Below are 27,276 nucleotides of genomic sequence, written 5' to 3' on the forward strand. Positions count from 1 at the left end.
AATATGTTATTTACCAAATGTAAAGAGTGGATAGTTTCTGGATCAGGCAATGACTAGGTGACCCAGGTTCAAGTCCTCACTAAGTCATGAAGTTCACTGAATAAGTGGGTTAGTCACTTTTCTCTGTGTCTAATATCCTCAGGGCTATTGTAAGAATAAAATGGAAGAGGGGACCACCATGTATTCTTCAGAGGTAGAGTGGGAATCGTTGTAAGGCCATAGGCAAAATTTGCCAAGTCCAGAAACAACAATATGTTTGTACCCCATGGCCAAGCCAGAATATGTTCACTTGTTGCTTGATGTTGGGGAACAATCCCTAGTTCCACTTTGAATGCACACATACAAGCCTCAAAGCAGAAAAGAAACACGTTTGCAGGTACCTTGGTGCTCATAAGTGACTTCTTTATTAAGGGTTTGTGTCCAACAGAAGTCCTGGATGCATAAATGCCATTTTAGAATATTATTATTTATTATATTTGTATGCTGCCACTCCCGGGCCAGCCATCTCAGCTGACGGGTGAACCTGCCCCACTGTTAGGGTTAAAAACTGCATATATGAACGCTTTGGGAATAAGGGCTGTAGAGCAAGGAGGTAGAATAGGTGAGAATGAGTAAAAAAGCAGGCTATATCCAAACATTTTGAGGCTGTATCTAATAAAGGTGAACCCAAAAATGATTTTGACACTAAATTCACTTTTCTCTGCTGCTGTTTCCAAATGTCTATGTTATGGAAAAATTCACCACAGAGATTGTATTTTAACTAACCTTTATGGATTCATTTTTCTTCTGTGTCCAAGACTTCTCTACTGCATTCACTAGAGAGGCAGGCCCTACAATGCATCATTCTGGCATATCTGAGACACCAGATGAGTCAGCAGCTGTAGCAGGCTCTTGGGTCACTCCACTGCCTGCAGAATGAGTCTCTGCATGTTTGAGTATAGCGGATGTTCTCAATGAATTGTTTGTAAGAGCCAAAAGGTCTGGCAGACCTGCAAGGGGTTAGGCTTGTGTAAAAAAAAATAACTATCTGACTTGTAAGGATGATACCTCTTCCACATGTACACAAATATACCAACAAAAGAGTCAGTGATAGTAGACAGCAGCTTTACATAGATAATGATTCAAACAGTACAGGAACAGGGTACATCTTTGATGGTTATTTAACAGAACAGAACAATCCTACTTTCAGAATATATTTTATTTTTTCCTGTTTACAGAACGTAGATTACTTTGTAAATTACCATTGCCTTGTTACCACTGTAACCTAAGCACTTAGAAATAGCTTACCATCAAACGTACCTGTTCATCCAGAACAAATATCAAAGTAATTTATTGAAGATTTCTGCTTTTTATTTGGTTCTTTTTTACCAGTTTGTAAAAAATTAATATACAAAAAAGTTGAAAAGGACACACTAGAATTTGCTGAATGCAATCGTCCACAAAGTGACTGAAGCAGCAATATAAATTCATTCTGCCTACTGGATTAGAACCATACTTGGATTCTGTGGTATTGTGAGGCAAACAGATTTTCTTCATAAGAATAGTTGGATAACGTAACAGTTTTCTGTACAGGTAAAGATCAGACTGGTTTACTCATCTTCAGAAAAACGGATGTGCTTGCTTATTTCCTGTGTCTTGGCCAGTCTCATTTTTTCAGCTTTTGCTATTAACTGCAGAAGACAAAAAGGATGGGGAAAAGAATTAAGTACAGTATTCTGTCACTTCAATTTACCAAATGCCACAAAAGAGGACGATTAACAAATCACACCAACATTTACAACTAAATTCTTAAAAAAAAAAAAAAAGGGGGGGGAGGAGGGGCAGAGAACCCTGCTGATACTGGGGAAGATCCAGCTAAATCATCACCTATTTCAATAGGATTTAAATAGCTGAAAGTGAATAGGACTTAAATTCTCAACAGACAGGATCTCAGTCAGAAATCTAACAATTAACAAGGAATCTCTCTAATCCAGAGACAATTAATCAACTATTCATTCCTTCTCCTCAAGGTATTTGCTTTTAAAAATACCTGGTGGAAGATGTTTAAATTTAGCATTTCTAAAACCCTTGAACACAAAGTGCAGCATGCCTTTTTAAAACACTGGATTCCATCCAAGTGATGGACAAGATGACATGTGAGAAAAATACCTTAAAAATCCATCTTTTTAGAATCGTAAAGTAACTTGACATTCATTTGGGAAGTATAATGCATTTGAAATTGACATTTCCTGTAACTGAGACAAAAAGGCTTCCCTAGTGCACATTTGAATTTGACGTAGCCTTCACTTGATTTAAACATCAACCCAATGACATCATCTTGAAGCTGCTGCCAGCTGAAAAGGGAATGTGACTATGAAAAATTAATACAAAACGCACACAATGAGAAAAAGGTTGTACTCAGGTTGCACCGAGCCAATGTGGCTATTGTATTTAGGCTCATCTGACTTCATGTCTTCTTGTTTATAGCTTCTATTTCCCTAGGATCACATACCGTTTTTCCTCATGTCCATGAGTAGCCATGTTGGTCTGAAATGGCACAATAAAATCAGAGTCCAGTAGCACCTTTAAGACCAACAAAGATTTATTCAAGGCGTGAGCTTTCGAGTACAAGCACCCTTCGTCAGGGAATATATAGCAAAACAGAATTAACAGAATTGATTTTTGCTATATATTGCCTATCATGTAAGGTCATAGTCTGTCGAAGGGTACTTGCACTTGAAAGCTCACACCTTGAATAAATCTTTGTTGGTCTTAAAGGTGCTACTGGATTCTGATTTTATTATGTATCTAGGAGTCTTTCATATTCAGAACTTATACTAGGATGCAGTTCCAAGAAAGGATTATATGGGATGAACTGTCATATTTATACACATTTGGTTTATTAAGTGAAACAGCAGAATGCCCCTGCCAGTATTTTAAATCATCAGTACAAATTAATAAATCTAGGTCCTTCTCCCTTCTGAAATTTGATTAACACAATGGACAACAATGACACATCTACAATTCCTCTCTTAGTTGAAGATAAGATAACCAGAGATTCTTTTATACTAGCCATCTTTCCTATTACTGGGCTGTCAAACACTAACTAGCTAGCTGTTCTGGCAAGATTTAGACACAGAAATATACATATGCCTTAATGGGTTTATATTAATGGACATATACAGCAATGTTCATAACTTTCTGTTCAAGCAGTACATTCCTGTACATTACAGTCTTCAGAGTAACCCACATTGACTACAGAGGGCATTACTTCTGAGTAAACCAGCATAGGATTGCAGCATAAATCTAATCAGGGTAAATCATATTTTTTTAAAGTTATCATATAGCTTGAGCTAAAGAACAAATATGGAGATAGCATGAGATACCTTACTGGAAGAACAGACATATCTTTACCCACCCACCTCTACCCATAAATAATTCAATCAAAAATTACAATTTTGGGGAGCAGTTGTCTCCATGGTTACAGAAATAATTGGCTATACCATTTCCATTAAAATATATGGAAATTCAGTTTAAGAGACATGATTCAAGAGGGACATGGAATTAGAAACAGAAGCAAAGTGAAAATCATTTGAAGGCAAGAATGTTAATTTCATACCATCTAGAATATTAAAATTAACTAATTTAGTTAAACTATTGAGATAGCAGATTAAATATAACTCTTAGTTATTTACTTCTTTTTTTATTTAAACCCCATCATTACACCCAACAGGGATCCAGAGTGGCTTACATCAATTCCCTCACTTCCATTTATCTTCACAACAAACCTGTGAGGAAGGCTAGTGTATGAGTGGTCCCAAGATCACCCAGAAAGCTTCTGTGGCACAAGTGGGGATTGGAACTCTTGATTTCCCAGCTCCTGATCAGCCACTACACTACTCTGGCTTTTTAGAAGTGCTTGCATCAAATTTTGGGGAAAGTATTTCATGAAAGACTAAAACCCATCAATTATTAGTGAGCCACTACATGCCACTAGAAATAATTTATTTTTTCAAAAAATTGGAGAAAACAAAAACTACCTTTCATAACCTTAAAGGCTCAGAAGTTTGCCATTACAATAGTATTACGGCAAGCCTGTGCTTCAATTTCAGACCTGAAAAAGGAATCCTCTTGTCCTTTCTAACAACCATGACGGAAATTGTATTACATCTGCCTTTGCACTGAATACCGAAAGGAGTGTGAGATCCCATAGATCGTTTCCATCTTTCTTTGTGCAAGTAGAAGTTCTAAAATTATTCCTTATTATATCTGCTTGTGATAAGTACAATTTTCCTTTTCACGCATTTCATTTACTTACTTCAGTAATTCCTCAGGTCCCAATGAAAAAGGCAGGCTATAAATAACGTAAATAAATGTATGTCCTGCCTTTGATCCTGATGATGGGGACCCAGAGCCACTTACACTGTCCGTCTCTCTTCCATTTTATCTTCACAACCACCCTGTGTGGTAGGTCAGGCTCTGTCTCAAGGTCATCTACCAAGTTTCCACTGCAAAATGTAATTCAAACTTGGGGTTCCCAGATACTAGATCACTATACCATACTGGCTGTTATGCATTGCTGGAATCAATCCAAGGACAAAGACTTCAGTTTGGGGGAGGGGGGACAAAAATGTGTCCTTGGGGACAAAGGGTTCACCTAGCTACTGCATTCAGCATCACCATTTACATGACTTTGTACCAGCCATTAGCACTGAAGAGGCTTATGCAAAATATCTCCTCAGTGAATTAACACCATAAGGAAAGCCCCATGGAAGTTCCAGTCAGTGTAAGGGCTTCAGTTGCATATATTCAAATAGGCAAAAGAAAATGAAACAATAGGATGCAAGATTTGTTCGAACTTTTGGATTCACAATCTAATGAGAACCATTTTGAAATATACTGACTTCATCCCACATGAACAAATACTATGAACAGAAATTCAAATCATATTAGTTAAGGTAGAATTTAATGTGTTAAAATGCACCATGGCTTCAAAAATACATTAGGAAAGTCAGTAATGGAATGTTGTCTCCATAAAGATGAATCCTAGCCTGTGTCACTTCTCTACTTCTTGGATGCTTTAGGATGCTTAGGGCTGATCCTGTGTTGAGCAGGGGGTTGGACTAGATGGCCTGGATGGCCCCTTCCAACTCTATGATTCTACTATATTTATAAACCTTCCATCTGTAATGCTCCCATCTTCAAAGTCATGACAGTATATCCATAAAGCTTCTTCAGCTGGGGTCACTGAACTAATGGCTCAGTGATGAAGCTAATAAAACACTCTGAAACAGCACCTGAAATGGAGAATCTGACTATTTTTAGGGAATATGTGGGGAGGAATCACTGCAAACAAGTCATTTATACCTTAACTGAACAGAGAGATTATTCTGAAGTATGGAGGTCATGGAAGTACAGAACTACAACTATTTTCAAAGTTAACAAAAACATAAGCTTCCTTATATCAGACCAATGATTCCTCTAGTTCATGGGTTCCATAGCAGGTTGGAAGGCAGATGATAAGGTAGCTTACTGAAGTTATGCATGGAACACCACCCTGAATTCCAATATGGAAGAAAGGCAGGAGAAAATAAATGTAGTAGAAACCCCCCACACACACACACACACACGGAACTGTCAATTTTAACTAAGATTGGTGCTTCTCAACACTTGCTACAAGAGATTTTTTTAAAAATTGGAGACTGAACCTGGAAACCTATAAATGCAAACTGTATCCTTTACTGTAACAGCCCTTATCTGAGAGCTTACCTTCTCTGTTCCCCGTTTCTTTTCTCGTGGCTGATTGAGTTTCGCTTGTCGATCTACCAAAATCTTCTGCCAATATCTCTGCTCATGATCACCTTAGTACAAACATGACAGCACACTGTTTTATTATTCTTAAAGATATAAAAATATGGCATTTCTGGTCTGTGCTTTCTCACAGGTTATAGTGCCAATTTGTCCAGTCTCATGAGATACTTTCAGCTTGTGCTGTTTCAAGGAAGTGGACAGGATTCTTAGAAGTTTTAGAACTACCATCTGTTTGTATTATTCTTGACCCTCCTGGTTGATTGAACCTGCAAGGGGAGCACCCGTAAAGGCCTCCCTGAGAGATGGGGTAGTCACTCCTTTCTTGAAGCTCTCCCAAAGAAACCTACTCTGGATCCTGGAGAGTTGAATAATTACTACCTGGTCTCAAATGTACCACTCTAGAGCAAGGAGACTGAACAAGCAACATTTGGTCAAATTCAGAGGCTTCTGAATGAAACAGATTATTAAGATCCTTCCCAATCCGGTTTCAAACCTAATTATGATGCTGCAATGGCCTTGGGTCACCCCAGTGAATGACATGCACTGGGAGGTGAATGACATGCACAGGGGAAGTGTGATCCTGTTAATTCTTCCAGGCCTCCTGGTGGCTTTTAACACCATACATCTCAATTGCCTTTTGGGACTGGGAGCACAGTTCTGTTATGGTTCTGGTCCTACATAGAGGGTAGATTTCAGGGTGTGGTGCTAGGGGACTGCTGTGCCTTTGGACTACAGCCTTTGTACTACAGTGTTCCCACAAATTCCATCTTGTTCCCAATGCTTTTCAGCATCTAGGTAACTAACAGGCTGAGACTATCATGTAAGCTAGGTCCATGAAGAAAAGACTTTAAAATTCTACTACACAAAATAAACAATACAAAAATGGGGTGCTCTGTTGTGTGGTTAAATTTTTTTCTTCTTAATTGAATTCATTTACATTGACTGTTACTTGATTTATAGAATAATCTTTGTTGACTTAATGAGTAAGGTGAACAATCTAAGAATAGTACACAATTTTTGCTAAAAATAAGATGATATAACATATAGTCTTGCCATTATGAAAACAGTGGTGAAAGTGTTGTTCAACCAGTGCTCTTTCCAGCAAGATTTTTGTTTTCTATTTGGAATAGAAAGAATAAAAGGAATAGGTTCATTAACTGTGTAGCCTAGTGTTTGGTCTCTATTTTCAAAAATGGTATTATTCATTAGGTACCATATGAAGCTAGACGGGTGACAATCCAAGAAGTGGCCTTTCTCACAGCAGAACAAAATAATTGAACTTCCTCTCCAGGAAGATATACAGTGGCTTACAAAAAATATTTTGCACATTCAAAGTGGTAGGCATGTTGAGAATCAAATCGTGTTAACCGCCCCCCCCCCCCCAAATTAGTTCCAGGTTGCAATGCAACAAAACAGAAATGTGTGAATACTTTTGCAAGCCACTGTATCTGTCAGTAACGTTTGCCAGTACGGGAAGCCTTTTTTGTTTGATCTGGCATACCACCAATAATGGTTATTAACCCTCCTTCTAATTTGTGTTTGTGTGTTTTAACTGAATTATTTTATAATTTCAACTTATTTTGTTTCAATGTTTCTTATAGATCAAGATTGGTAGTCATGTTAGTCTGTCTGCAGCACAAGAAAAGAGTCCTGTAGTAACTCATGAAAGCTCATACCCTACTACAAATGTGGTTAGTTTTTAAAGGTTCTCTTGGACTCTTACTCTTTTAAAAATTTTATTATGTTCACCTCCTTGTGAAATATGGATGAATGGAAAGGAAGAAATTCCTGACAGTTAGAATGGTACCTCAGTGGAACAGGCTTCCTCGGGAGGTGGTGTGCTGTTTAAAACACACTGGTCTCAATCCAGTGGTGCTGCATACAATTGCCTGGATTGAAAAGCACCATCTAAAAGCTGGAAATGCATGCAGGGCAAGAGAGAAACAGAGGTGCCTCGTACTGCTGCTGTTCTCTGAAGAGATAACTGATTCTTCCTGCAGTCTGGGGCCCCGCCACCAACTCAAAAACTAGGCTTTTCAACCTAGAAACATGCATGAATTCTATTTCTAGGCTTCTGTAACATATCTATTACAAATCAATCTCACCCAGTTTTTAATAAGCTCAAGACATCACACATGAGTTTTCATCTGCCAGTGCATATGGCTCTCCTGTCCCTAATTTTATGCTCACAGCCACCTGGTGAGATAGCCTACAAAGCTCATGTTCACTCAAATGGTTTTGTGGCAGAATGGGGACTTGATCTCTGGTCCTAGCCCAACTCCTGAGCCCCTATACCATACCAGTGTCTGTCCCTAATTAATTTAGAAAAACTTGAAGATTTTTCAGACCAGGGAATGTCACAATCTAAGCATATGTTGAGCTCTGATGATAAATGCATCAAGTACAAACTAAATGAACTTGTAGAACCTTAAAGAAGAAAGCTTACCTGATAGGATCTCAAGTTTCCAGTTGTTTTTAGCCTGAATTTCTTTATGTGGCTTTAGTAAAGTCTGTGCATCTTCTGGAGTTTTAAGGCGCACATGACATTCATTATCACCTTCCAACAGGTCAACATAAGCAACATCAGCCAACGCTGCTAATATGTCCTATGGCAGAGACAACATTGTAACCATTAACAGTGAATTTATCAACTATGTTAACTGGGAGAACATGTTTATGCACAATCACACCAGCAGGATCGGACAAAGGGAATTCGGACTCTTCAAAGCTTGTACCCAAAATCCTGTTGGTCTCTAAGGTGCTATTGGGATTCAAAGCTAGTTCTTCTACTGCAGACCAACACAGCTACCCTCCTTAAACCAAATGTCACTTTTGCAACAATAACTCTAGGGGAAAGAATGGTTGTTCCCCAGAATTACTGGTAGTTATAATACCTCAGCACAACGGCTATTCCAAAGTAGTAGTTTTGCAAAAGAAAAAAGGTAAAGCTTTGTGCATGTAATAACCATAGATAAAATACATTATGGGCCTATTGTAATTTTAATATGTCTCATAGTTCCTTTCTTGCCACAAACTATTTTGCAGGCATTTATTATTTGGTTATTAGGAAATAAATCAAGCAAAGATTTTGAGATAAATGTAAATATGTACAGTGATTTAATGTTTGCGTTATCTCTGACAAGGCAACCCATCTCTGCGTTGACCCACTCGGCAAGGAAGAACAGGCAGTAGTACACTGGTATTCCCCACTTCCACACATTGTCAAGTTGCCTGTACTGTACATATGTGTGAAAGTTCCCGTATGCACACTCCTTTTCCATGTTGAGCAACACAGTGGTGCTGATTATGGGTGAGCACTCATGTAAGCAGTTCCTCCAAACACCCTCACCATACAGTTGACACAGTAATCACAAGATGGTGAGGCCAAGTGGCTCATACCTGCTCTGCCACACCACATGGTGAATCAACACATGGATTAACAACATGTTCTGATCATAAAAGGCTCCAGTGCAACTTGTGTGGGGAACTCTATTCCCTTCACCAAAGTTAACAGTTCAGCCAGATACCAAGAGAGTTGTGGATGTGAACTACAGCAAATATAGGTAAGCAGACATTTTTCAGTTTCCCCCAAAATGGCATTTGAGTAGATATTTAAGTAAAACCGTTTTCTGATTTAATGTCAGACACTTATAATTTGGATTGTTCTGTATATAAAGCAACATGGAAATCAAAACAATTTCTCTATGCCTCTCTTTCTTCTCTTATAGTATCACAAAAGGAGAGCAAAACCATTCTCCAGGAGAATTAGGAAGAAAGGCTGGCAAAGGGCATCACAACAGTAATAACTGTGTGCCCTCAAGTCACAACCCACTCAGGGGAGACCCCAGGGAGTCTTGCCAATACAAAAAATGTGAATCCTTTAAAATCGCCTTTTTCTGTGACCAAATACTTGACACCTTTTGTTTTGTTGTTTCTTCACTGGAATTCTTCAGTGAAATTATCCACTAGCAGGAGCTATTCAAGGAATGTTTGCACCTAGCCAGCAACAAGAATTGACTTTGGAAATCCGCATTCATACACAAAAGATTTCCAAGGAAAACATAACAATTCCCCTGAGGTTATAGAGGCATTACCTTGATGTGCTTCCTGCCAGGCAGGGGCTCAGGACTAATGATCTTCACAATCACTCCACCCTCAAACTGGGGCCCCATTGTGTGAGCTTTCTCAGGAGGGGCTGAACGGGCACAGGTGGCTGCTTGACTCAAAACAGAGAAGGCTATTAATGACTTGATGAACTTCTGCTTCACCTAGTATTTCTTATATCAGATTAAAAATAACAGTAATGGTTACTGAACACATAACCCTGCTTGGAATATATAGATGACAAGAGAGGAACCTGCAGGGATGAAGCGGGAATGCCTCTGAACACAGTTGGGCTTTTTAAAAAACTAACTGCTGTACTTACTGCACCACTTTTTATTAAGAATGATAAAGACACCAATAAGAACCTTAATTCCTGGTGGTAGCATATTTCCAAACACAGCAGTCAGAAATAGCAGTAGTTTCCACGGTTACAGAGGCGGCAGAGGAACATTTTTATGAACAAATATGTTTGCATACCATAAGAACATGTGGATACTACTATGTGTACCATCATTATTCTGCTCTACTACTTTAAGTATTAACTCTTGCAACTAGTTTATAGAGACTTCTTCAGCTGAACAGGTCAGTTAATCAGCACAAGGTAAAAACAACTATTATGGCAGAAGACTCATTTATGGGTTGGAGTTCTCCTGAATATCACATTTATCTTTTTTATATCTTGAGTTCCCCTATATATAAAATACATTCTTTAGTAGGGGTTTAATATAGCAAAATAAGTGTGGTTTATTTGAAGTCTTCAGGGGGGAAATTCTCAATTTTCATATTTAACTCCCAAGCTCTTTCCCTGTCCATTTATATGTTACCCTTAGAGACACCAAACACAAGATATGAAGAACCTCAGAATTGTCTTTACATTTGCCATTTCTTGCTTCAGTATGGATTGGTTCACAGGCATTGGTTTCCATTTCCCCAACAGTCATTGGGTTTATTTGGGCCATTGCTTTTTTCAAAGAAGACATGCTGGCTTTCTGCAGGGCCAAATACTCTTGCTTCAACTGCATCCATTCACTCCTGTAGAGAACAGGGATTAGGCTCATTAGCAAGACATATCAATACTTCACCACTAAATCCTATTAAAATAATTCAAGACAAGTTAATCTGTATAATGGACACAAGAGGTAGAGCAACACTACATTTTCTCTTCTGTGTTTGGGTCCAACCAAAGTAAGCTTTAGTTTTAGTCATCATTAGTATGGGACAGCTGCTGCTATGGTGCTTTTGAATAAAATGAGATTCAAAATAAGAAATCTCTTCAATCAGATCTAGATTTTCTGGTGGGAGAAGTGAACAACCTAGAAGACAGGGAGAGTATGCATACTGGATGGGAGATACACTGCTGGATAGCAGTATGTGTGAACAAGATCTTGGGGTACTTGTGGACAGTAATCTAAATATGAGCAGACAGTAGGATGTGGTGGTTAAAAAAGATTAATCTTGGACTGTATCAACAGAGGCATCACAGCAAAATCCTAAGATGTCATAGTCCTGCTGTATACTGCATTGGTCAGACCACACCTGGAATATTGGGTGCAGTTCTGGAGGCCTCACTTAAAAAATGATGCGGACAAAATTATGAGGATGATCTGGGGCCTGAGGACCATGCCCTATGAGGAAAGGTTGAAGGACTTGAGAATGTTCAGCCTGGAGAAGAAGAAAGGGGACATGACTGCTTTCTTCAGGTATCTGAAAGGTTGTCATTTGGAGAAGAGCAGGGAGCAGTTCCTGTTGGCATCAGAGGACAGGACCCACAGATTTAAACTACATGTAGAATGATACTGGCTAGATAACTGGAAAAAAGTTTTTCACAAGCCTACCTAAACAGGTAGTGAGCACCTCTTCACTGGCAGTTTTCAAATAGTGGCTGGACAGATACTTATGGATGTTTTAGATTGACCCTGCATTGGGCAGGGGGTTGTACTAGGGAGCCATGGCCCCTCCCAACTCTATGATATATGAGAGAGATACATAGGGAGAGTGACAAAGAGATACACAGAGAGATTTTAAGATCCCACAGAACTCTTCATCATTCTCCATCTATTTGTTAAGAGCTCTTGTATGTGAAATGCTGGCATACAAAATCAACTTTTCTTTTTGTACAATCTGTTACATAGTTCATATGATTAGACAGACTACAAAGTAAACACAATTGGGTTAGAATATTACTATAATCTAGAACATGCATAGAAAATGATAATTGAATTGCCTGTTAATGCTCAAGCACTCTTACTATAACCTAGGGTAGTATTAGTTTAGGATTGTTGAGGTCTACCAGTGGACCACTGGCTAAGCTTCACGGAGAGCCTACTGACTGCCACTATTCTTGCAAAGAACATTGGACCAGACTGAGCTTGATGTGTTCCAGCAAAGTACTATTCACTATGTCTATATATTCAGAATTGCTACACAAAAAATGCAAAAGTTACATTTTCAGGATTGCTACATAAAAATATTAAGAGATTTTACTGTATACTCTTGAAAATTTTAAAGCTCCAATTTTAAAACAGCAGATCATGCAGACAGTAAGAACTACACCAGGTAAAATCCCCCCCCCCATGTCTACAGAGACAAGAACACTTCTCCCTGCTCAAATAAACCCAGAGGAGAAAACACATAATGGAAGCAAATTATCTGTTCATATTAATTTAACATGGAGATCATTTTGCAAACAGCTAGAACTTTGCCTAACAGACAAACAATGGAAATTGTGTAATTGTGAGAATGAGTCCTTGTTCATCTCATCTCAGCTACCAAATACCCCATAAAGGATTTTTTAAAATAAAAAGACCACCGCTTTGGTAGTAGTTTTAACTGCTGATATTTACAACTGTATACTTCAAAAAGAAAGATTCAGTTCCACCCAGGAACCTGTATTTTCAAACTAAAGACTTTTAAATAACAAAAGGGCTACCTAATGACTCTGAGATAAAACACCAATGTTACTCCTTGGTGCGATATGATATAAATAGCAGTTAAAGGAAGCTGAAAAAGAGAGCACTATGGAGAATGACCAAGGCAAGTAGGCAAGATGGAAAGGTTTTATCAGCAATTTTTTGCTTTTCTATTAAAAGAAAAGTATTTTCTTTTCTACTAGACTTGGCTCACTGAACGTGGATATGTGACATATGCTAGCATCACACGCTGAAAAGATTTCTGTGGACCTCTTCTCCTTTAACATGGAGGTGCTTTCTGTGTGTACTAAAAAGGTAAGTGCTTCCATGTTTCAGCAGAAGTGACTCCTGAACTCAGTCCTAATCTCCATATATAAAAATAGTAAAGCTTAGTGTGGAACTTAGGGGTGCTTGTACTAGTCTGTTCAACGCCTTGGAAAGACTCACAGCAAAAATGACGTTTATCATATTGCAACATTTGTTATATATTCTGAGCAGTGGGGAAACTGGACAGGTAAGTCAAGTTCTCTCTAGGTTCTGTTTTAATTAGATATGTTTTTCATGCTCTTCTTCCACAAAACTGCATGTTTCTTCACACTGATTACACAGCTGGTGCAACATGAAATCATTTAAGTGATTGTTTTCCTAGTGGTGATAAATTAAATGCATTTTAATTTATTTTCCCTCTGTTTTCTGTATTAATGCATATGGTGTATTTATTTATTTATTTATTTATTTATTTATTTATTTATTTTATTTAGGTTTTTATACCGCCCTACCCTACAGCTCTGGGTGGTTTACATAAAACATTTTGAAACATTTACATAGAACACTCTCAAAATCAATATAACAATAACATACCAACTAGAATAGTATTTTAACAATAACTTTGACACTCCCTTAGTAGGTTCGGTCCCTCAGTCTTTAATTTGGGGAGACATGTATAAATGGGAACTTTACTCAAGAGCTGTGTGAAAAATATTTATGGAAAATGCTATTTGACTGATTAAAAAGAAGTACCTTAACCCAACTGTTGTTTTTCACAGCAAATCAGAATTTGTCATCTCTTGATAAAGGACCACCCACTACTTTAATATGGAAGTACTTGTTTTGTTCTTTTTAAAAAGTGCTTTCATGTTTTAGTGATGGTGCATCCTATTTATATTGTCAAAATATGAAAGGATCTACAAATGGAAGATTCAGGAAACTCTCCAGTTATATTAGTTGCATGTAAAATTTCTCAAGTGTGATCTGAACGGGTCTTTCACATTTTAACATGGAAGTAAATGCTGGCCATTTGAAAACCCAAGCTTCTAGAGTTTTTGTTGTTATGGATGGGAACTGATTTTTGTTGTGATGGATGGGCACTGAAACGAAATCAAAGTATAAGCAGTTGGCCAAAATAATAAGATTAATAAAGTAAAATAAAATATTGATTGTTTTCATTTCACAAAAAAAGCAGGATTTATGCAGCAGATGTGCACTTTTGCTATTATCCTTTACTGTTGCTAATATGCAACTCTGTGTCATAAAATCTGGAATTGCACTTTAGCAATGGTGATGGATTATAAGCTATACAGAAAGTAACCATTTGGACAAATATCTGACAAAAAAGAGAAAGCATTTCCCCTCTATTTTCTGTATTAATGCATATGATGTATTTGGGATCCTTACTCAAGAGCTTTACTCAAATAGCATTTCAAATTTGATTATTTCCTCTTTGTACATTTTGATATAGTTACTGTTTAGAGAAATGATTGTGCACCCAGTATGTATAAATGTGATGAATGATACTCCTTAAGACTATTAAACTTCACTCTGCTTTTATCCTACCATAAAAAGTCAAATGCAGCAATAAATAACACTACTGTAACAGAAGTCAGTAAGCTAAGTTAACAACTGCAGCTTTTGATGTAGCACAATAGAATCAGAGTCCAGTAGCACCTCTAAAACCAACAAAGATTTATTCAGGGCGTGAGCTTTCGAGTGCAAGCACTCTTGTCAGACACTCAAAAGCTCATGCCCTGAATAAATCTTTGTTGGTCTTAAAGGTGCTACTGGACTCTGATTCTATTGTGCTACTTCAGACCAACACGGCTACCCATTTGAAGCTTTTGATGTAAAAAACCTTTTAATCTCTCCTCAGCAGAGTGCTATTAGCTAAGAAACAGCAATTATTTTTACAGGGAACAGAAAAAGGCTGCTTTTTATCCACAGTCACTATTGTAGAACAAAGTTTGAGTCAAGATACAAGCTTCCCTGTACTTGTACACTTCCTCAGATGTCAGTGTAGTTATCAGTGTGTCAGACTAGGATATAGAAGACCTTGTTTCTTATCTCTGCTCTGCCACAGAAGCTCACTTGGTGACCTAGGGCCAGTCACTCTCTCAGCCTAACCTCCCTGACAGGGTTATTGTTGAGAGGATAAATGGAGGAAAGAATATTTTCTCTTCTATGGGAAACCAAAGGAGCTTACAAGTGGATGAACTAATAAACTGAAAGTGCTTTCAATTAGTGCTGTTTAAAAATACGCTGTTAAAATACTGCACTAACAATCATGTTGAAGACAAGAGGCAGAACCTACACATGCCATACTCCTAATTGTGAATGTCAGTGTTTATAAAGCTAGAGCAATTTGTTTTTTAAAAAAGGGGGATTGGGGGACATGGTGGTCCTGATTTGCTACAAATCACAGAATGCAACATACCCCCCTTAACATTCAGCCTGATGTAAGAATTCTAGAATGCAAAGGTTTGCACACTTATCAGCAGCATCTTAGAGACCCTGACTCTGTAATTGTCATTGATTTCTATCTACCAATAAACACTAAAGCCAATAAAACTATTACAGTGTTGTCTTAATGTGATCACAAAAAGGAGGGGAAGTATCGGCTATAATTCCACAGATATAGACAATGAACTCAAATCTGGAAAGAAGTACAAGTACAAATCTTAAAGTAGCAGCTACCTGATCAAGCAAACAGATAATCATTTAGTCATGAGCAATGGTACATCTACTACACAGTTTTACTGCTAGTCACAGAGCTCAGGGTGAATGCCATGCCTTAAATTTAACATACATACTTTGAAAGCACTCTCAGTGGAATGACCTCTTCTCCCATCTTGTGTCTCTCTTTGTGTTTTTTCTTATGCTTCCTTTTGGATTTTGAAAGAGATGTGTCTTTCTTATCTCCACTCTCTCTGTCTTCTTCAGTGGACAGTTCTAAACAGAAAAGCAAGATGACACTGAAGACATAAAACTGCCTTTAGTTTTTAGAATTGTCTATGGGCTGCTTAAATATAAGTTGGAAAGTGAGGAACACATTCAATACTCATGTACATGACTGGTTTTAGATTTGGAGATCACAAATATTTTCAACAGAACTTTATAATACCGAATTAGCCTACTCTCTGTGCTCCTGAAACATCTTTGAGAGGACAAAATATTGTTTCTTAGTAGGAATCCAGGACTTCCAGCTAGTGCAATACATCTTTATGCCACTGTCCCATTTCAGTAATAAATTACTATTTTTTTACTGTGTATCAGAAATTTATATGAATAAGAAGAGGAATAACCCAGTCTTACCCTTGGAATCCTCTGGTCCTTCTGTAGATCCCTCTCGTGCAGAATGAACATTATCCTTCTGAGCAGTTTTCTTTGCCTTTCCAAAAGATACCTCTCCATCTCCAGAGTGACTGCGCTTCCTCTTCCCTGGCCTGCTTTCCCCAGACCCTGAGCTTTCTGTTCTATCAGTTCTCTTTTTGTCTCTTTTTGAAGACTGCCACTGGACCTCTGAGGCTTCCATTTCAGAGCTTTCTGATGTTGTTCTGTGTCTCTTTGATCTGCTTGTGTGTTCTGCAGTAGTATCCATACTGGAGTCCTTTGTGTCCACAGTTGCTGGCTGGCTGTTTTCCTTCTTTGATTTGGATTTCTTCTTCTTTTTCTTTTTCTTTTCTTCTACATTAATCAAATAATGTGTCTCATTTACACTTATACTCCAGAACTCAATTAAATGAGCTAGGTTAACTTCAGAAAACAGCACATACTTAAATTAGTAAATATCAATGTAACGCTGTTGTTGTTTTTTTACTCTGTATAGGACTGAACATTTCTTGTTAAATCTACAGAATCTCCCGCCCAAAAGAAGTAAAGAAAATAAGTTATCTCATGAAAAACTGACATTATAAGTGACTACTTCATGTACCTGAAATGGGTTTTGATCCTTGGAAGTATGTCTCAATAAATATACAATGAGAAAGTTTTAAAGCAAATGCTGATTTGCCCTTCACATAACTTGATTCCAGAGCAGCAGAATGAGAGATATAAAAGGGCAAATAGAGAAGGTTAATTCTTCCATCCTCAAACTGTTCTGAAGTCTGCACGGGCACTTGCTTTACAATGTTATACATTATCCATCATGCCAATGTAAACAGGAGATTCCAAGTTAGCACTTCTAATATTGGCCAAAAAGAATGCCATGGGAACAATCAGAAGATGGAATGAAAAAAGGTAAAGTACAAGCTTACTTACCAACAACACTAGAGTCACTTGTCAATGCAGGAACAGGCTTGTTTTTAACTGTTTTGGGGAATATCCCAGGTTTTCTTGGTGCATCTTCAGGTGGGTTATTCAGGAACTTAAATGGAGAAATCAAAAAGTTCATATGGCCATCTACACTAGTTAACATCACAAAGATTCCAGGACAAAACTCTCCAACTGACTTCATATCTGGAATTTAATAGATGGGAGAACAATACCTAGAGAGTTCTTTTTGCTGACTAGTAGATCACCATGAGGCAGAGAGCCATCACAAAGGTGCTTTGAGCTGTATTTTTTTTTAATACCTAAACTCTGGCACTGATGAAACTGTCTTATAGCTATTGGAGTAAGATATGCTTGCTATGTACTGAAACATATGCTTGCTATGTATAGATCGTTCAATATTCACATTCTGTACTTAACAAGTTCTTCACTTAGAATAATCCATGAAAATGAAGCAAGCACACATTTATTTTGCAAATGTAATTTGCTGGCAAGTTGCATGTTATCAAAAGAGAGTCCACAACAGTCTTTTCTAGAAGTTAATCACTGGGAGTCACTCATTACACATGTGATACGTCAGGCTGCAATTTTCTTTTGGCAAGGATTATGTCATGAGGGTCTGAATAAGTGGGAAAAGGACAGTGTATTATTATAGTAATAATAATGCAATAAAATCACACCCCCATTAACCTCGACTCAGTTTAAAGTTTTCAGTAGACACTAAATTTAAAGTTTTCAGAAAACAATCTGCCGGCAAACAAAAGCTAAATCTTGTTTAAAGTTCCAGCAGACAGATGTTTGTTTCTAAATTCAATGTTCATATTGCAGTTACAAAATTTAAACCATACCTTAGTCCAACTGAAATACAAGTAGTTTGAAACAAAGCTGCAAAGAAAGCCAGAATGGTGCAGCAGAAACAATGTCAGGCTGGAATCCTAGGAGACCTGAGTTTAAATACCCATTCAACAATGGAAGCTCAATGACACTGGACTAGTCACATTCTGTCAGCATAACCTACCTCACAGGGCTGTTGTGAAAAAAATGGAGAACAATGTTCTAAGCCACTTTGGGTCTCCATCAGAATATAAATGAATGCAAATAAACACAAAGCTATAAAGCTAAACAGACAAAAATCAGTCTTTTGAACTGTCTGCAGATTACCTCAATTGCCTTTTCTGCTTGTTCTTTTGTTTCAAACTCAACAAATGCAAATCCCTTTGGGTCTCTGGTAGCTTTATAACGAGGAATGCTGATATAAACTACATTGCCACATTTCCCAAATACTCGTTCAATCCAACTGTGATTGACATTTTTAGGAAGCAATTCCTAAAACAAAATAAATGAATAATTTTTTTAAAAGCCCAAAAAAGAAACATACAACCAGCAAAAAAATGGAAACATGAATTATAGCTTACTGAACATTTATAAATCACTATATTGACTATCTCTCAAGAGATGATTCATCCATTTTGGTACAGTAGATCAGAATATAGCCCTTATTTATAAATCAACCAAAACATCCTTTTACCGTCTTCATTTTACACCATAGAATTGCCATACAACATTCACTTAGACTTCTTTAAGGCTTTGAGAGACCAAATAATTTTTTGAACGTCTGGTAAATTTCTGTAGATGATACTTCCATGGTGGACAATTGCATGAACTGGGGTTATTTAAGGTTACTGAGCTATTCTTTAACTGGGATGAAAGTTACTAGTTTGGTATCCCAGGTAGTGACAGGTTTCTAAGAAAATATGAACTGGAAAATTTTCTAATCCTGCTTTACCATATACAATCACTGGGGTGTGTTCATGCTTCATATCCCACATTTCGCTCATCTCACATGACTGATCTACAACACAACAGCCACGACAACTATAGATACATAGACTATATAAATACATAAGTAGCGTGCAATACTTTCCATGAGAAAATATAGCATCAGAAAGTTCTTCCTGCACACATTTTTCTCCCTTGCATCATGGCTTTGAAGGGGACAATTAAATTAACATATTTTTATTTGCTTTATCAATAGACAGCCCTCTGTAGTAGTTCATGTACTATTTTGATTTCAGCAAAATAGATAAAAGATAATCCATGTCCATTAGGTAAAAAATACATATGCCACATTCCTGCTCATGAGCTCATTTTTACTTGCATGCCATTCGCTCTATTTTAGCAGAAACTAAATCCTGCAACTTCAGGACTTCACCTCAGTTGGCATTCACTCGTATTAGATGTATTAGGAAGATTAAGGGGCTGGGTTTACCAGCCGAGTTGTATTAGGGGAACACGGAAATAAAATCAAACGCACTCAAAGATTGGGAACTCTTAGTAGTTTGTTACTGGTATGACATTTCGAACAGTGTTATAATATCTTGAACAACGATTAAAAGATAAATTGTATACTGAAGCCAGCTTGCAAATCTTTTTATACAACAGTATCCTTCATGGCTGCATATCAAAGGATTTGCAAAGTTTCATTTTTGTATATACAATGCATCAAAGAAAAATAAAAAACGAATTGACTTCTTATGGATGTTCATAAGAGCGTGAACTTGGTAAATTATACAAATATAGCTGCTATTTTGGTCCCATCGGTCATGGATAAGTGATTGACAGGGCATACAACAAATAACATATCCTGTGTCAAGTGCATATTACATTCAGAAACAAACCCCACAATTTTCAGTACTTGCTTCAGAGCCTACAACTCACACTCCATTTACCAACAATCTATTGCAAGGCATTGAGTACCCATATGTAGAATAGCTAGATTTGAGTTGAGTAGCATCATAGAAGCCAACAAGTTTTTTGGGGTATGAGCTGTCAAGAGCTCCTTTCATCAGACTCTCAACGCTCATATCCTGAGATTCTTCTTAATCTCTGAGGTACTACTGGACTCAGATCTAGTTGGTTCTACTACAGGCCAACATGGTACTCCTTTAAAACTTTTCCCATGGAGGAAGCAAATCCATTTTCTGGCACCACAGAAACTAACTGCACATATATAACTGCCAACTGACATATATTTTGATAAGATGACTGATGTTCATGGTTGCAATCCTCCCATAACATGAAAATTCTAATTTTAACAAAGACAAAAGGACAAAATACAGCACTGATAAGTCATTGAGAATTCTTCATTGATATCTTACCACATATACTGTACGACTATCCACATCCTTAGGTTGCTCACCCAGTGGTTGCCTTCGTCTGATCCTAGTTCCTTCTAAATCCAGCTGTAAGGCAGAATCCAATTAGAAAAGCATTTTCTACAGTATTCAGTACCATCTAGCCAGCAAGTTAACATCCTCTTTCCAAGCCCTTTTCTGTGCTTCCTCTTATATAGGAGAGGTAAGTGATGACCAAAGACACTGCTTTTTGAGTGATGATACCTCCCCCTTGAAACACACTATGTCTTAACCATATTTTCCTTTAGGAGTAAGTGGAAACATTTCCTTTTATAAAGGCTTTGGCCTGAGAGGTTCTATATTTTTAATTGTTGATAGACTGCTTTTAGCCTCAAGACAATTTATGAATTTCATTTCAGGCTGTTGAATGGTGTATTCTACTGGATTTATGCCCTGAGCTTGTTTTCACAGTTTTGTTCTATTTTTCTTACTTTGTTAGCCATTTCAAACAGGTCTCCAAGGAGGTGGCATATATATATATAAAGCCAGGATTTATCCTCACCTCTACAATGGATGAGTTTTTAACTGCTCGTGCTATCAATTTTCTGTCAGTGGTTAATTTTTTCATTTTGTTAAAAGAAACGAGAAGTGATATGTCAACATCTACAAAGGAAACAAAATCTGGAATTAGAGACTAAATCAACTTAACAGAAAAGCAAAATTAAGCAGCAATATCAACTGAAACAGAAACACCAGGAAAATAACCCCCAAACCTGCACATATGTACCTAATACATCCTTATCCATGGTTCCTCTATATATCTGTGAAACAGCCTGGGGGGTGGAAACGTGTCCAGCTGTCCAAATTGGAATAGGGCCAATCAGGGTGCAGCAAGCTGACTACGCCCTGATTTGCCCTGCCCCTGCAGCTCCCGCCCTCCATCCGTGGACTCTAGCCTCTTTGCTCTCAGACGCACCTCAGTGCTTGGAGCCAGCAGCAGGTATGGGGAGAGGGCCCTGGGCAAAGGGTCGTGGTGGAGGGCCTGCTAACTAGGGCATCCCAGCCTGCTGACTGCCTGCTAAGGAGCTCTGCCATGGGCCTGCTAATGAGCTGGCCAGCCCCTGCCCGCCCCACTTGATCTGGCTGAGAACTGCTCTGGAGTCCGAGCGGCCCAAAGCCACCTTAAGCTGCCTGGCCAGGGGGGGGAGCCCTTTCAAAGCCCGTTTTTAGGAATGGGCTTTGAAGCTAGTGTAGAAATAAACAAGAAATCTCTCCCCTAGCTTATAATGCAATCCTAAACATGTTTATTCAGAAGTCCCACTGAATTCAAGAAAACTTACTCCATAGTTAAGTGTGCATAAGACTGAAGACTCAGAAAAACTTACAGCCATCTCTAGACTTTTCTATTTGTTCTCGAAGAAACCTGTCCTTGTGGAGGTTGACATCACCAAACCAGAAGTCCACTTGCTTTGCTATATCTGAAAGCACCTGTTTAACTCTAGACCTTTTCTTTTTGTCACGTTCCTTTTGCTGTTCAGTGGCTTCTTTTTCTGCGGCTTTGCTTCTTACAATGTCGGTCTCCATTCCTGTAACTGTCATCTGAAATTAAATGTTACATTATCATTTTTAGCCTAAGGAAAGCACAAAGTGAACTTCTGAACCTTTAACATTCACATTTTAAAGTAATTTGATTGGCAAAGTATTCTAGAACCCTGAAATTGCTTTCCTTTCCTCATGCTGTGTTATGTAGGCAAGTATATGTCTCTTTACTGATGACGAACTAGAGAGATAATGTATGGCCTTGGGCAAATTGCTATATCTATATATTAAGGGATCACATTTCATACTAAAAATCCTTAAAAACTTGTTTTAGAAAACCTTTCATTTAATTTCTGTAATGGAAAGATGATACATGCACACAAACATAAACAGCCCAGTAACATAATGTGTTGGATCCAACCAGCTTTTCTACTGATGCAAGAAGGAGTCCCTGTCTAATTACCCCCAAAAAACTATGCTACCTGGAATAGGAGGTTTAGTAAGAAAGGGAATTGAGTAAGGCTTGAGTAAAAAAGGAAGGTGGGTCCAACCTAAAGAGCTGATGCACTGGCTTAGCACAAGCAGTGCTGTCAAATTGTTTGACCAAATTGTAACATATCTACAAGACTCCCTTCCTCTGACAATCTGACACCATGACTTAATGTTTAAGGTTTGTACCAGTTAACTTCTATGTCTCCTATGTCTGCATGATTAGAGACTTTTGGCTTCCATTCCTCCAGTCAGAAATTAAACAGTGTTGATAGAAGTGAATATGTGACTAAATTGCACTCAGGCATTTCAACAGAAGTGTGATTTTTCCATTAACACTGCAATTATTTATCCTAAGATAGAAGTATATGCCTAAGATATTTAAAGAAGTACATTAACTATAACTTCAATCCTACTATGAAGTCCCACTGAAACCTATTGCAGATTAATATATATGAATGCACCAAAACCAGAAAAAACTTTTTCAAGCAGAGTATGCTATATTGGTGGGTTCTCCATGAATACAATGGTGTCTGCATACCTCTTTCCTGGGGCCCACCAAATGTTTTTTGGTGGGTCCAAATGGGGCTTTTGCCCAGTAGGGCTTCTGATTGTACAGATTTTCAAGACATTTGCTTCAGCAGCAGCTGTCATCACAGCACAAAAATCTTCACTGTATGACTGAAGATAAACTGTCTGTACAGAAGAAAAAAATCTTTTTAAAAAGCACCCTCCTTAATGGAATTTCTGGCTGAAATGTTGAAGATTTATTTTTAGAGTTATTATATATGACCTCATTCCCTGAGATTTTGAGGCTGGCTGTTGCAACAGTCATCTTTTGGTTGTGCCCACCATCCAATGTCTGAATTCCAAAAGTACCCACAAGTTCAATAAGGTTTGGTGTCTCCTGCTTTATGGAATTTCCCAAAAGCCGAGTTGTGAAGAGGTGCCTTCCATCCAAGCAACTGCCATTCTTGCAACAGAGGCAGAACCGCAACTTGATCTTTCTTCCCTGACTTTCAGGACATTTAAAGAGCTAAAATATTCACTAATATTTGGGTGGGTCGTGAAGTAACATCTGATTGTTTTCCTGTCAACTGCTAAGTGATGAAGAGAAGCTGAAGTACACCAAAGAAAGAAAACTATTATGTCATGAAAACTTGAGAATGAAAAATGCAGTAATTTGAGTTTTCTGGAAAAATATTTAGAATATTTTCAAGAAAATATGGCATTGTAATAAATGGAGTGATTTGATTTAGTATGTTTATTTTAGGCTATATATTAGTAAACATAACTGAAAGACTTCAAAGTGCTAACTTTTTGTTCCAAATACTTGAACTAAAATGTTTCATTGGGGAACATTAAGTGTAGTTTCATCCACCACCATATAATGCTGTAAATTTAAATTATATATAAACAGTGTCAAGAATTTCTTGCACATTAATTTTATTTCAGACCATCAAACTTTCTGATGTAAAATAAACTTTGGGTTTTCTCCAGTCAGCGTTCTTTGCTGAATTTTGACCATGGATGTCCCTTGATCTCAGACTTAGTATTCTGTTGGTAAAGGGGAATTTGGGTCAAGTGACATTAATCTATCCACTTAAATGAAAATGAAGGCTCTGAAGATTCCACAGGTCCAGATTTTTAAAATTGAAATAGTTTGTGAGCTCTGCTAGATGTTGGTAGCAGGCAAGTAACAAAATTTCTTTTTTTAAGCAAGTTTTCACATCAAAACGTAATACATACTTTTGCCACTAATATGTCAATTAGTCCAAAGCCCATAGACTGAAAAGGGGTAGATAAAATACTTGTACAGCTCACACGGTACATCATACTTCAAAAGAAGAGCATTATTATCAGTTCCAATTATACCAGTGCTATCTTTCATAAGGCCTATATCTACAAGCAACCCAAAGCTGACCTGCCAAAGAGAATGATTTCTTCACATGTCATCTCAACAAATTAACTTCCTATTAACTAGTACAGTAATAACATAATACTACAAAAATAAACCCCCTGGAGTAGAATTATGCAGCAGACATTGATAAAAATGGAAATAGAACAATGCTTGTCTTTCTCATAAGAGTCTCTATACCTGATTAAGCTGACCATTCAAGCTGATCAAATTTAACAAGCTTCTAATTATAGTTCAAGGATAAGCAAGATCTCTTCTCTCTCTTCTAGGGCAAAAGTACAGCATAGGTTTAAGTAACCCAACACAATGCTTATCACATTATTTACAGAATTCACTACCAAATATGAGGTACTATGCTGGCCATTGCTTTCATCTACTTTCGACTTTAATCGAAGTATGGGTTCTGTTTTCCCTGTGGCTCAGTTTCATGATGTTTTCCAACCTTTCATTAGTTCCAAATGCAACTCTCTTACTAACTGAGAAGGTCTAACTGGAAAGAGCATGCTACACTGATCCTAACCCAATTTAATTAGCGGTCAATTTGTTTCTGTGTATAATTCAAAATGCTGGCTTTGATCTTCAGTCTGGGCCTACTATACCAAAGAATCATCTTCTTCTATATTTAACTAAACAGATGCTAAACTTTATGTGCTATAACCAGGCTTTGACATGTGGCAACATATGAGAGCCTTCCTGGTAGTACTTGGTAGCAATTCCTGTGACTTAAATCTGGCTCTCTCCCTTGGGGACGTTAGGAAGACAGTAAAAATCTTTTCAATATAGGTTTCGCATTAAGCAAAGATGATTTTACTAATGGCTATGAACTGTGTCATAGTATCCCTAGGAAGACAGTAAAAATCTTTTCAATATAGGTTTCGCATTAAGCAAAGATGATTTTACTAATGGCTATGAACTGTGTCATAGTATCCCGGGCTTCATCTGGATACTATGACACAGTTTACCAATTTGCCACTAATTTATTCTTTTCTCTCTATGTGCACTCTTATTCTTGTTCCATTGTCTGAGGAAGTGTGCCTGCACACGAAAGTTCCCACCATGAATAAGTCTTCGTTGGTCTTAAAGGGGCTAACAATGTTTTGTGTTTGGACCAGCCAAAATCATTTATTTAAAAATAAACCGGAAGCCTACAGGCAAAGCTGATTTGGGTTCCCTTCTGTACAGCTCTTTATTTTGAAGGCCTTCGGTCAGTATTTATTTTTATTATTATTATTATTATTATTATTATTATTATTATTATTATTATTATTATTATTATTATTATTATTATTATTATTATTATTATTATTATTATTATTATTATCATTATTCCTCAGCTCCCTAGGAATACCAACGCTCCAGAGGGTGCCCCTGGTCTCCATCCCTCCCTTCTGCGCACCGGGCGAGCGACAGCAGTCCGGGCGGGCCTCAGAGCTCCCTTCCAAGCAAGACCCCACAACCTCCCGCTGACAGCTCAATCCCAAACTGACGGCCCGGGAGCCAAAAACTACCCCTCGCCACTCGGCCAACCTCCTCCGCTCCGAAGCAGCTGCCAAGGCATGCGCGGCCTCAGCTTCCACAGAAGCGCCTCTCCTCAGGAACCGAGAGGATTAAGCGGCGCCCATTTTTGCAAGCAGCCATTTCGCTCCGTCCTCTTGCTCCCCCCCCCCCCCCGGCCTGACCTGACGCCGCGCCTCTGCGTTAGGAGTCAAGGCGACGTCACGCCGAAGGAAGCGCGGCCCGCTCCGCCGTCTTGCCCGTATTGAATTCTCGCGCGATGCCACAGGGCCTTGGGCCTTCCCCGGTGCTATTGGCTGCTTGGACAGCGGCTTGTGCGCAAGCGCACAAAGGGTTCGTTCTGTTCTCCTTGCCTTTATAGCTAGGCTTGCGGACCTAAGAGGAAGCCTAGAGAGGGACACGCGCTCCAAACATCCGGTGCAAATGGAAAGCCGCCATTGTGCGCCGCGGCGCCGCTCTAGCCTTGGATATCTCTATGCTCCACTTCTTGTACGGCCGACTGACACCCGGGAAGCCGGTTAATGACATCAAATACCTAATCAAGCCGCTGCCACGGGGATGCGGGCCGGTTGGCGGAAGGAATCTCCTGCACGGGGGAAACGGCCCCGTTTGAAAGCTGGACGGCTGTCGAGCACTCGCTGATGAGGAGGCTTTGGTGTCGCGTAAAGATGGCGTCACGCCCAGCTGAGTGAGCGGGAAAGGTTTGAAGAGGGGAGGGATGTCTGGAATAGGGTGGTGGCCTGCGCGGGGCCGCCCTTGGGAGGCGGGAGATTTATTTATGGGGTCTTGTGTCTCGGGCTTACCTACCCGCGGAAGGCTGTGAATTATCATTCCTTCAACCGTATGGAGTTCGCGGTAAGGAGAGAAACTCAGCCGACACCCTCATCCACTTGTGTATGTTCGTTGAAAACATTTATTAGCCGCCTTTTCTGTTCTATATAAGCTTTAAGGTGCTTGCAATGTAATTACACATTGTTCTCTCTGCTGCAATGGAGGGCTTTCGGTGCCTGGTCCCGGAACAGGCTGTTTGTATTAAAAACCCACCGTTCTGTCCTAGATTCAAGTGCACAGCCGCGTTGGTCTGGAGTGGCACCACAAAATTTGAGTCCTATAGCACCTTTAGGACCAACAAAGGTTTATCAAGGCATGAGCTTTTGAGTGCATGCATACTTAATCAGGCATTGGAACAAGCATCATAAGAGCAAGGGGAAAGTAAATTAGTAAACAGCATCAAAGTACAAATATAGTGTATGGTAATTCTTTGCTAGGAAAGCCAATCGGTTCAGTTGTCATTCATAAAAACATTGGGGCAATACAGATGTAAAATTGGTGATTT

General features: G+C 38.5%; 2 protein-coding genes across 18 annotated transcripts in view; one reads left to right on the forward strand and one right to left on the reverse strand.

The window, feature by feature from the left end:
• Nucleotides 1-1,180: 1,180 nt before the first annotated feature.
• LARP7 (La ribonucleoprotein 7, transcriptional regulator) lies at nucleotides 1,181-26,618 on the reverse strand. Of its 6 annotated transcripts, none has more exons than XM_077300584.1 (13): nucleotides 26,476-26,618; nucleotides 21,865-22,078; nucleotides 21,042-21,142; nucleotides 20,504-20,587; nucleotides 18,507-18,671; nucleotides 17,334-17,439; nucleotides 16,389-16,760; nucleotides 15,887-16,025; nucleotides 10,769-10,926; nucleotides 9,885-10,006; nucleotides 8,237-8,396; nucleotides 5,749-5,840; nucleotides 1,181-1,670 (listed from the first exon to the last, which is right to left on the reverse strand). In XM_077300584.1, exons 2-13 carry the CDS (start codon nucleotides 22,076-22,078, stop codon nucleotides 1,590-1,592), a joined length of 1,794 nt encoding a protein of 597 aa, XP_077156699.1. In that variant the 5' UTR covers nucleotides 26,476-26,618; the 3' UTR covers nucleotides 1,181-1,589. The 6 variants fall into 6 exon arrangements, with proteins under 6 accessions (XP_077156699.1, XP_077156698.1, XP_077156701.1 ...); XM_077300583.1 differs by lacking the exon at nucleotides 26,476-26,618 and adding an exon at nucleotides 26,105-26,315; XM_077300586.1 differs by lacking the exon at nucleotides 26,476-26,618 and adding an exon at nucleotides 25,953-26,123 and having other exon boundaries at nucleotides 9,885-10,003.
• ZGRF1 (zinc finger GRF-type containing 1) overlaps nucleotides 26,454-27,276 on the forward strand; it is a 36,301-nt gene continuing 35,478 nt past the window's right edge. For 6 of the 12 annotated variants that reach the window (XM_077300567.1, XM_077300574.1, XM_077300575.1 and 3 more), the window contains exon 1: nucleotides 26,487-26,628. In XM_077300567.1, coding sequence (XP_077156682.1) covers nucleotides 26,582-26,628 — 47 coding nt within the window. In that variant the 5' untranslated portion in view covers nucleotides 26,487-26,581. Of the gene's footprint in view, nucleotides 26,796-27,276 lie in introns of all 12 variants that reach the window. The other 6 variants (XM_077300572.1, XM_077300571.1, XM_077300573.1 and 3 more) reach the window with 6 other exon arrangements.

This window comes from Paroedura picta, chromosome 10, assembly GCF_049243985.1.
Source record: "Paroedura picta isolate Pp20150507F chromosome 10, Ppicta_v3.0, whole genome shotgun sequence".
NCBI lineage: Eukaryota > Metazoa > Chordata > Lepidosauria > Squamata > Gekkonidae > Paroedura > Paroedura picta.

Bases quoted from the DNA above. Each gene is read 5' to 3' on its own strand.
- LARP7 (XM_077300584.1), bottom strand. From the start codon at position 22,078: ATGACAGTTACAGGAATGGAGACCGACATTGTAAGAAGCAAAGCCGCA. The intron at 18,672-20,503 runs GTAAGATATCAA...ATTTTGTTTTAG, and splicing joins ATAGTCGTACAGTATATGTG to GAATTGCTTCCTAAAAATGT. The intron at 10,007-10,768 runs GTAAAGACAATT...TTTTGAGTCAAG, and splicing joins TGAAGCAAGAAATGGCAAAT to CAGCCACCTGTGCCCGTTCA.